Below are 11,178 nucleotides of genomic sequence, written 5' to 3'. Positions count from 1 at the left end.
CGGGTGGGGCCGCGCCGGGGGTGGGGGGCGGGGGGGCCGCGGTACTGCGCGCCTCTGTCCGGGGCCGTTTCTCTGAGGCTCGCAGCGGGGAGGCGGCCGGGCTGGTGTCGGGAAGGCGCTTGGAAAGCTGCGGCTGCTCTGAGTGGCTCTCCCGAATTTTCCATGTAAACGAGCGATCTTTTATGTGACCACTGGTGGTGAACGGGCTTCCCGTGAATTTTACAATTAGGCTGCGCTTTTACATGAKGTTATTAGCTGATGTGATATAAGAGTGTCATGTTTTCCTGACTGCATGTGTAGAGAGGCCAAACAGTGTTCATTAGTAGCTTTCCCGAGTTGCTGTATTGAATCTTTCCTATGTATTTGCTGGACAGACTGTGCCTGTGAGATGATGTATTTGATAAATTCCATGTAGAAGAGATTTTGTAACATTCCCTTACCTTACTGAAAAGACTATTCCCGCAGTCTCAYAAGGGATTTATTAGAGTCTGAATTGAGCTCAGATCCCTCAAAGCGTGTTTCTGAGGAAGCAGCTCTGTCTCCAGCTTCTTGTACTTGGTTTTGTGCTTCTGTGGGATGGCAGGAGTTGTAACTCATGCATGAAGACTGTAGCAATGTACTTGGTCCTGACCTACAGTGAAGATTGGGGGAGTTGTGACTCAGTGTTCAACTGGTAACAGAAGTTGGGCTATATATCAGGTGTGTGATCTTGGGATTGATGTATCTTGTTTTAGAGGAAAGGTGTATTCTGTGCAGTTGTGAAATTTTGCATTAGTTCCAAAATGTGAGGATTGGTGACTTGCAACAATCGGTCTAAATGTGATTTAGAGCAGTAGGTGAAATCCTGACTAGAAAAGAAAGGTGATATTTCCAAAATGCAACAGACTGTTGTTACCTTGCATGTTCATCTTATCCACCTAGTGAAAAATAACTGAAATGACAAATGAAACAATTTGGAAAGGAAAAGCTGGACCAAGCATTCAGAAGAGGAGGAAAGGCATTAGAAAGCAACTAACAGTGGAGTATTTCAGTGCTATAGGGTTATCTTATAACTGGGATTTATCTGAATGTTCTAAACTCTTAGCAGTAGTGATTTCAGCTTGGGATATTGCCCCTTTTCCCCAAAAGCCRTTGAGTTGCTAATTGTTAAAATTACCAAATTCCCTGAGCTGAAAAATGTGCTGGACAGCTCAGCTCAGGCTGGTGGGACACTGAACACTATGAGTAGTATCAGAACTTCTTCATATAAAGAAAAACACTCAAACATCTCTTAAGTGTTGCTATTTTTAGATTATTCAGAGCAGTCTCTGTGGAGTGTGAGGACTTGTTGTGAATTAGGTGAGTATTACTAGTGACAAAATTTTTTGGAACATGATTTTTGCTTTTATGATCTTTTCTAGCTTAAGTGTGGTTTTGGATTTCTACACTGAGGACTAGACCATGCTTYGCTAAGGAATTGGATGATTATACAGGAATCTTTCTCAAAAGTCCCTTTCAGAATTGTTCCTTAGGATTTTGGTTTTGTTGGTGAATAGTTAATTTAAGGTTGGTCTCATCCTTGATCATAAACTCATCTTTCATCATACACTAATACACTGGAAGATTTTCTCTCAGCGTGTTGCACATTACTTGAAGGCACTACCTAAAAAGATGTCAAAACCCTTAGTGATTGTCTCTTTTTTAAAAAATAAGTTATATTAATATAGTTTAGACATGTCTAAACTTCATTCTTTTCTTACAGTTACTTCTTTCTACAGTAACTTTCTCCCATAGCCGGCTGCTGTTATTACATAGAGCGCTGGATTACTAAAAGCCTTCCAGATCCATTTTCCCCTCCTCCCTCTTTCCATTTTTTTCCTTTTTACCTCCTTGTCTGCCCCACTTCCTACAAGTCCCCARGAACCCCTTTTCTTAATCAGGAGAGCAAGCTTTTAGGTATTGTGAGGAAAGTACTTCTGCTTTCAAAGGTGAATGCACCTCATTCATACAACCTGTTGGTCTCACCTTGTATCTGCTTTGTGTGTGATTACGTTATTGACATTAAACTAAATCTGCCAATTTACCAGAAGATTTAAAAGGCAGATGTTGATGTATGAGGATACTACCTTCTCTGTTCACTGTTACAGGCTATGAGAATAGGGAAACAACATCTGCAGAAAAGACAGAAATTTTAGCAGAAGTCTTTTMTTTTTAGCAACTCGGTTAGAGTACAATATTCAAGATCAGCACTTCATCCATCCCTAGAAGTTTGTTGCTAGGCATACATGCTTTCTTTCTCTTTTTCTTTATAGATACCTTTTTACTCCTTTTCTAGATGAGAAGCTCCATAATTATAAAATCTGTGATTTGTGTTTCTGGAATCTAKTTTACATACACCAGAAAAGGCAGCAAATGAGTCAAATGTAGTGCCTTATCTTTGCAAAACTGTACTGTGACCCTTTTAGATGAAGGTGGCCTTGGACTTGTTTTTTTCTACCAGCTATGAAGATGCATCTCTTCATTCTGTATTTCTGTAATAATTGCCRGATTCTTGTTGGAAGATGATGAGGAACATGAACAGCCTATTAGGTTCTTCAAACKCATCAGTAGCAAGAGCAAGACTGGGGAAAATACGGGGCGGGGTCCTGGTAACGAAAGATACAGAGGAGGCAGAATTACTGAATGCCTTCTTTGCTTCAGTCTTCACTGCTAAAGGGCAGCCCTCAAGAATCCCAGAGCCTGGAGTCAAGGGAGGAAGTCTGGAGAAAGGAAGACTTTCCTTTAGTTCAGTAGGATAAGATTAGAGACCTTCTGGACAAGCTTGACATTCACAAATCCATGGGCCGGATGGGATGCACCCATGGCAGATGTTGTTGCCAGGCCACTCTCCATCATCTTTGAAAGGTCCTGGAGAACTGGAGAGGTGACTGAGGACTGGAAAAAAGCCAGTGTCACTTCAATTTTTCAGAAAGGGCAAGAAGGAGGACCCAGGCAACTATAGGCCTGTCAGCCTCACCTCTATCCCTGGAAAGGTAATGGAACAGCTCATTCTGGATATCATCTCCGGACATATGGAGGAGAAGGTGGTGATCAGGAGTAGCCAGCATGGATTCACCAAGGGGAAATCCTGCTTAACCAATCTGATAGCCTTCTCTGATGGAATGACTGGCTGGGTAGATGAGGGGAGAGCAGYGGACRTTGTRTACCTTGACTTCAGGAAGGCTTTTGACACTGTCTCCCATAACATCCTCCTAGAGAAGCTCAGGAAGTGTGGGTTAGACGAGCGGACAGTGAGGTGGATTGAGAACTGGCTGAAAGGCAGAGCTCAGAGGGTCRTCATYGGCGGCGTGRAGTCTAGTTGGAGGCCTGTGGCTAGTGGCATCTGCCAGGGCTCAGTACTGGGTCCCATCCTGTTCAACTTCTTCATCAGTGACCTGGATGAGGGGGCAGAGTGCCTCCTCAGCAGGTTTGCTGATGATACCAAGCTGGGAGGAGTGGCTGACACACCAGAGGGCTGTGCTGCCATTCAGAGAGACCTGGACAGRTGGGAGAGCTGTGTGGAGAGGAACCTCCTGAGGTTCAACAAGGGCAAGTGYGGGGTCCTGCATCTAAGGAGAAATAACCCTATGCACCAGTACAGGCTGGGGGCTGACCTTCTGGAGAGCAGACTTGCAGAGAAGGACCTGGGAGTGCTGGTGGATGACAAGTTGACCATGAGCCAGCAATGTGCCCTTGTGGCCARGAAGGCCAATGGTATCCTGGGGTGCATTAGGAAGAGTGTTGCCAGCAGTTCGAGGGAGGTGATCCTGCCCCTCTCCTCAGCCCTGGGGAGGCCTCATCTCGAGTCCTGTCTCCAGTTCTGGGCTCCCCAGTACACGAGAGACTTGGAGCTACTGGAGAGAGTCCAGTGTAGGGCTACGAAGATGATCAGAGGGCTGGAGCAYCTGCCCTATGAGGAACGGCTGCGAGAGCTGGGCCTGTTCAGCCTGGGGAAGAGAAGACTGAGGGGGGATCTTATCAATGTGTACAAGTACCTGAAGSGAGRGTGTCAAGGGGATGGGGACAACCTCTTTTCAGTTGTCCGATGTGACAGGACAAAAGGCAATGGGCAGAAATTGAAGCACAGGAAGTTCCACCTGAACGTGAGGAGGGTTTTMTTCCCTGTGAGAGTGACGGAACAGTGGACCAGGTTGCCCAGAGAGGTTGTGGCATCTCTTTCTCTGGAGATCTTCAAAACCCGCCTGGATGCAACCCTGTCTACCATGCTCTAGGTGACCCTTCTTGAGCAGCCGGTTTGGACTAGATGATCTCCAGAGGTCCCTTCCAACCTTACTGATTCTATGATTCTGTGATTTAATAGTGCATAGTAGCTGGCAGGAACAGTGAAGCAGGTCCTGGCAAAATGTTAAAAAACAAACAAAAGACTTGAAGCCTTTTTTCTAGAGCCTTAGCTCTGTATTTGTACTGCTAGATAATGTCTTCCAGGAATTACTCTGTTCTGGAGAAGGAAGTATGTTGTGAAAGAGACCTCAATACGCAGAAGAAAGATAYAACTTTTAAGATGTAGGAAAATATATTTAATTCCATAATGTAGATCCTGTTCAATGTTGGACATTTAAAGAAATGTAGTGTCTGCTCACTGGATCAAGTTATAAACCTGAGACTGCTAATACAGCAGTAATAAGCTTCCAGTAACACTCTCCAGAAACTGGCAAGAATCAGTTAGATAGCTCTGTACAGAACGCTTGTGGTTGCTATCAACATGGGAATATCTTTTTTTTTTTTTTTTTGGCTACTGAATAAATATAATTTTCTTACTCTGTGTTAGGAAAGGTGTTTGGTCGGGTTACTTGAGAATGCTTTCATAACGTGAGATTAACTGCTAACTTAGAATTTATCTATTTCATGATACCTAGGGAGAAAGGAGTGGGGAAGTGTATGGTATGCAGAGGTACGGATCCTGAAACAGGATGATTTTTTTTTCCCTTTACCAGAAGAGAATTTAGTTATTTTTATAATATGTATGTGATACATTCAGTCCTTCAAGACTTAAAGTAAAAGTTTAAGTTAGACTTGGAATTGCAGTGTATCGGTGCTGCATTGAATGACTGCTGCAGTATTCTTGTATCCCCAATTTGTAAACTTGATCTGATGAAAGAGTCCTGAAAATAAAATCAAAGGTTTTAGGTGTATTTGAGTGATTCTGGATTTTAATTTCTATTTCAGGTCATCACTGTAGTGATCTTTAGATTTGGATTCTCCATCCTGTCTCATTTTGTGGGGCKTTTTTGGTCACTTGTCTTTATACAGATTTTTACAGGATTCATAGCATTTGTTCTTACCCGTTCTAAAATTCTGCTACCTAGTGAAGGAGTCTTGTTTGTTTCTTRGTTTTTTTTGTTTCTTAAATTGTGATTACTGTTTGAACTTTTTTCTTAATGTTCTGTATTCTATTTTATTATTAAGAAGCTGTTTGATGTCCTTTGTATTAATCTGAAAGATCATCCTAGTGCTGAGAAATTACTGTTTTCTAACTTTCTATCTAAATTATGTATTTCTAGATTGATTCATTAAATTACCTGTAAAATGTAATTTTAAAAAACTATAGTTATAATTAAGACTAGTTCTTTTTGTGTATTTTGCTAGCCTCTTAAGTCTACTTGAATGTATGAATTCTTGAAATCTTTCAGCTGAGAAAAAATGACTGCAATCAAGCATGCTTTACAAAGGGATATTTTCACTCCCAATGATGAACGCYTGTTGAGCATTGTGAATGTATGCAAAGCAGGCAAAAAGAAGAGAAACTGCTTTTTGTGTGCCACAGGTATGTAGTAATACCACATAGTATTTCTGTCTTCACCTTTTTTATTATTTTTTTATTCAGTAGCTTTTTTTCTTAGCTTTATTTASAATATTTATTCTTGCCCCTTATAAAACAGATGCTTCATTTTTTTTAATGGAAAAATTGCTTGTAGCTTATACTTATGTTACTGCTTCTATTAAAATAGAAACAAAACACTCAGATCTTATTGTAACTTGCAAGGAAGAAATCAAAATTATTTGTGTAGGACTAGATGGGCTTGTGAGGGAGGCTTTGTGTAGTGCTTAAAAGGAGATTTAGTAGACCTCCAGGTTGATCAACCTAAATATGATGCAGCGGGGAGTGCTGGTCAGAGTCCAAGACAGACAACTCTGGAAGACAGGAACTGAATGGAGTCCTAACGTTCCTTTGAGAGCGTGTSATTATAGTACACCTCTTCCAAGAAGACGTTCTTGTCCAATTTATCGGTAAATTAGCCAGCTAGAATTTTTTTTAACTGATGAATCTTAGAAAGCATTTTTATTTGGAATAGAATCTCTAGTGACTTCTTTGTATTTCCTCATTAGTGCAGCAATACAGCCATAGTTCTGCTATATCAAAACAATAGCCATAAATTGACTTTAGTACTTCAGAAGCTGTACAGAACTACATATTTGGATGACTGAAATTTAAAATGAGCTGTGGGTACTGTGGATTAAACCTGTTTTAAGGAGTTGCTTCTTGTCAAATGAAAAAAACTGAATTCTTTGTAGGGGAGATTTAATAAGTTTAAGTATAGCAGAAACAGATCTTAAAGCAGTTTGAATATTTCAAAACTACWGTTATACTTCGTTTAACAGTGACAACGGAACGTCCAGTGCAAGTGAATGTGGTAAAGGTGAAAAAATCTGACAAGGGAGATTTCTACAAAAGACAGACTGCATGGGCACTTCGAGATCTTGCTGTTGTTGATGCCAAAGATGCTGTTAAAGTATGTGTAATTTTTCTTTAGTGCAAAATCTCCTCTGGACACTTCTAGTTCCAAATCAGAGCTAACTAATTTGGCCACTCATTGTCATACAGTTTTGATAATGTGTTTATTTGGGTTTAAGATGATACATGTCTATTACATTTTCTTCTAGTCGGAATATAACCATAGTAAACTGATTCTGAATAGTGCAGGTATACTTGAATAGAAATAGTCAAAATATCTGCCCAGTTTATTGTGAGTGGTCTCTTAGGGACTGTACAGTATTTGTGCTAAGAACCAGTACCTTTTTTCTTCTTCAAGTCTTATGTAAATTTTGATTCCAGAGTTCAGTTTCCTTTGAAATAAATCATGGCCATTCTATTGGACTGCATATACTCTKTTTGACAGGACACTCAAAACTTTCTTAATGAGTAATATATAAGAGCTTAGRTAAACTTAATCTGTCCTCTAAATCATGACATTGGCCATTTGTTGGAAGGCATACAACCCTGAGCTGCTATTCTTTTCCCTAGAACAAGAAGTATAATCTATTTCTGGCTAATTAAATTCAYCTAAGATGAACAGGCAAAGGTGAAAATTGTTCATTCGGTGATGTGCAAATAATACTGACTTCAAAACTGAAAAACTCCTGAGTTTTTGTCAATGTAGGGTAAATACKCTTTGTTACTTTGGCTATTAATATACTTGTTAAATAGCTTTAGATTTTCCTTGCTGTTCCTTACTATCATGTTGGAGAAACACTAACTTTAGTTAAGATTCTGCTTAAAATTATTCTGTTCTGAAGAACCCTGAAGGGTGTGTGTTGTAGAACAGAATTAGGCTAAATGTGGTTTTGGGAAAATGCTCTAATGCACGTGCCATTTAATGAATGATTTTGTAAACTTACTTTCAAAAAAACTTTGAATTCCAAACTCGCAGATATTAAAAAATGTCAGAATTAAGTGCATCACATCTTTGTCTATAACTGTTTGATCCTATGCAAAAGTCCTTCCCTCACCAGTTGTCAGATGACTCAAATTTTATGTAATAATGTACTGGGGAGGGGGGATGGAGAAGAGGAGAAAGATGTATAGCAATTACTTTTCTCAATACAAGCTCCTCCTCATAGCTCATATTGTGCTRTACAGAAATTTTCACTTCTCATCGTGGTTGGTTTTGTGCACCAACTGCTTCTCCTACAAATATTAGTAACAATATAAGTAGTATGTAACAGCAATAGTAGTATTCATTTTTACAGACTATTTGGAAGTAAGAAGTCAATGCACATCTGAAGCAAAAACCCTTTCATCAAAAGAAAGCTGAACCTTGTAAAATGCTTTTACTATGATCTTTAAAACAGCCTGTGATCAGTTGCAGTCAATAGTGGGTTCATAAGTGACTATAGAAAGGAAATTAAGTATTTTAATCAAATGTTATCAAAACAGTTTTGTCGTCCGGGTATATGCTTGTTTTAAAATRTTTCTGTAGTAGCTTTTTTACCTAGAACCCTTAAAGAACCAAGTGGTCTTTTTTTAGTCTTTTCCTCTGGTATGAGACGCCATCACAGCTATAAAATATATAAGGTGCTCATAATTGTTTTCCGTTGCCAATTCCCTTAGATTTCCTTGAGCTCTGCTGTGTATGTTGTCAATAATTCCAGCCATGGGTTTTGGTGACAGAAGGCTAAAACACAACATAAGGCATTCTGAGGACAAAATTTCATGACAGACACATTGTATTTTTTTTTTAAGCTGTCACAGGTTTTTGTGTTATGTGTGTTACTGYCACCTTGTCTATCTTGAAAAAACATTTTCTTCATGATTTTTACTCATACATGTAATGTTATAGCTTCATTAAGATGCATCTAGATGCCAGTACAAGCGTATCAGTTCAAGGTTGGCATCTGTGTAATTTCATTTTATCCTGTCATTTCAATAATTGAGTAAACGGTCTCTGCTGGTCAGAGATTTATTTATGACTGTTAAGCCTGAAAATTATCTCATCTTTTGCAGGAGAATCCTGAATTTGACTTACATTTTGACAAAGTGTACAAATGGGTTGCAAGCAGCACAGTGGAAAAGAACACTTTCATTTCATGTATCTGGAAACTCAATCAGAGATATCTTAGAAAGAAAATTGACTTTATTAATGTTAGTTCACAGCTTTTGGAAGGTAAATTTCTACAGCTGTATGTTAAATGTAAACTTTAAGAATTACCAAGATAAATACATAAATACACTCAYAGAAAACAGGTATACTGAGTAAATAAATCCTAATGTTGTTTTTTTATATAATTTTACTCCTCTTTTTGTATTTTTAAGAAGTCTTCATATAAACAAGATGCTTGGAAAACAGATCTTATATTGCAAAACTGGATCAAAATTATGCTAGTGAAATCCTAAATATCCCTAAGTGTATTGTGTTTCTAGGMTACTCTGTTTCTTGAACAAAATAAAACCTACCTGAAAGTTTTATTAGGCCTAAATGTGTAACAAATCTTTGTTTTGGTTCTCACTTGCCCTGAGCGAGAAAAATGCTTTAGAAAGTGACATTTATATAGCATGCTAGAGTTTATAAAAGGTTATATCTTGTTTCTAGTTCAGGAACTGTGAAATATCTGTTAAATTTGGCTGGAAGTGCAGCTTGGATGCTRATAGGGCTTTGTATTTTGTGCACTCCATTATGATTTTTACATTCATGGTATCTTTTAGTRGTTAAATTTTAGTGAAGACTAGTGAGTAGACACTTCATACAGTGCTTCTTTAAGAAGTGGCCAAACTGCTGATTGATTTTAAGTAGTAGACTGATTTATACAGAAGAATTTGAGTAATTAGAAGCTTAAAACAGGGAGGAAAGCAGCTCTGTTTTTCAATGTTGACTGAAATTTTGCTTTTCATTGACCGCTAACTTTTCAAGTTCTTGAAAAATTAAAACATTCAAATTATTGCCACTTAAAAATATGCATGCTGTACGTGCTCTGCCTAGCTAACATTCTCTGCTTCCTTTCTTCTGCTTTTCCATACCTTTTAATTCTCCAGAACTGCCTAAAGTTGCAGAAGGTGCGTAACACCTTTTTCATTTATTCTTCTTTGTGGGCAATTTTTCATAATTAGCTTCTTTTTTAAATCATRCATCCTAAATTGCTAGAGGTAAGTGTCAGATGTCCTAAACACATTTTACAGGGAGTACACTAATATCCTGTAAACTTTGTTAGTCTTTGAATGGCTTTTTGTAATTAAACACTGAAATGAGAAATCATAGTTCATTAAAAGCTTAGTTATATAATTTTCATTTCCTTCAATATTGTTCTTTGTGTGATGAAAATCACCTTGAGCAGCAAGATAGTTTTTACTTATTTTGATGATGTATTCTTAACTAACGTTAGTATCTTTTAATGCTATGTGTACCAAAAGAGAGACTCTAGTTATTCTGTGAAATTTCTGCTAATAATTCTAGAATAGTACTGCAAAATATTCAGACATTCATTACCAAAATAAGAGATGGATGAACTGAGGCAGTGTATCCCTTTATATCTGCAGTACAGGAAGGTGGCTATTTGTTTTTTGCCTATACTACTTAGTTGGAGGGCATCACTGTTGTGAACCTGTTCTGGAGAGCTTATTGAAATACATGGAAGACCGAGACTTGACGTGAAAACAGGGTTTATCTAGGTAGCAGATGCTTGTTGTGAAAGCAATTTAATGGTTTCATCTACTTAGAGCTGAATATACTTAGTTACGAACATACTTAAGTACTTTTAAAATGCTTGTGGCCTTCTGCTTTTGATAACGTGTTTTATTTTGCTTCTCTGCATAAGAATCAGTTCCAAGTGGAGAGAATCAAAGTGTTGCAGGAGGTGATGAAGAGGCTGTGGATGAGTACCAGGAATTAAATGCAAGAGAGGAACAGGATATTGAAATAATGATGGAAGGCTGCGAATATGCCATATCTAATGCTGAAGCCTTTGCAGAAAAGCTGTCTAGAGAGCTACAAGTACTAGATGGGGTAAAGATTTCTTTTAATGTACAGTATGTTAGCCTGTGAATTGGTTTTCATTGATACTGACTATGTAGTGTCCTTTGAAAAGGTAATTATGTCTGCTACATACTTAAAAACATACCATTTACATATTCATATTGCTACTTCTAAACAGAATTACATACTGCCTTGTATCAGATTTTAGAGATTTTAGAATTCAGTATTCACCATCCAGATTTTCTAGGGTGAGCCTTAGCTTTTCAAATATGGCATAGAGAAAAAAAGAAGGCAGTCTGTTTATACTTTTTCTTCCTTCCCCTTTTTTTTTTGAAGTGGGGGGGGGGTGTGGTGAGACATTATTTTATTTTATTTTATTTTATTTTATTTTATTTTATTTTATTTTATTTTATTTTATTTTATTTTATTTTATTTTATTTTATTTTATTTTATT

General features: G+C 38.1%; 1 protein-coding gene across 6 annotated transcripts in view; it reads left to right on the top strand.

Moving 5' to 3' along the window:
* The first annotated feature begins 64 nt into the window (after positions 1-64).
* Positions 65-11,178, top strand: part of EXOC1 (exocyst complex component 1) — a 33,235-nt gene continuing 22,121 nt past the window's right edge. Inside the window, exons 1-5 of one of the 6 annotated variants that reach the window (XM_085322869.1) lie at positions 65-1,338; positions 5,670-5,803; positions 6,640-6,770; positions 8,762-8,921; positions 10,567-10,754. In XM_085322869.1, the coding sequence (XP_085178995.1) occupies positions 5,680-5,803; positions 6,640-6,770; positions 8,762-8,921; positions 10,567-10,754 (603 nt within the window). In that variant the 5' untranslated portion in view covers positions 65-1,338; positions 5,670-5,679. Of the gene's footprint in view, positions 1,339-5,669; positions 5,804-6,639; positions 6,771-8,761; positions 8,922-10,566; positions 10,755-11,178 lie in introns of those variants that run through there. The other 5 variants (XM_085322871.1, XM_085322872.1, XM_085322873.1 and 2 more) reach the window with 5 other exon arrangements.

This window comes from Rhea americana, unplaced genomic scaffold, assembly GCF_003343005.1.
Source record: "Rhea americana isolate MKP2758 unplaced genomic scaffold, rheAme1 scaffold_8, whole genome shotgun sequence".
NCBI classification, from domain to species: domain Eukaryota; kingdom Metazoa; phylum Chordata; class Aves; order Rheiformes; family Rheidae; genus Rhea; species Rhea americana.
Note: the sequence above shows the minus strand (reverse complement) of the source record. Positions and strands in the feature narration are given on the sequence as shown.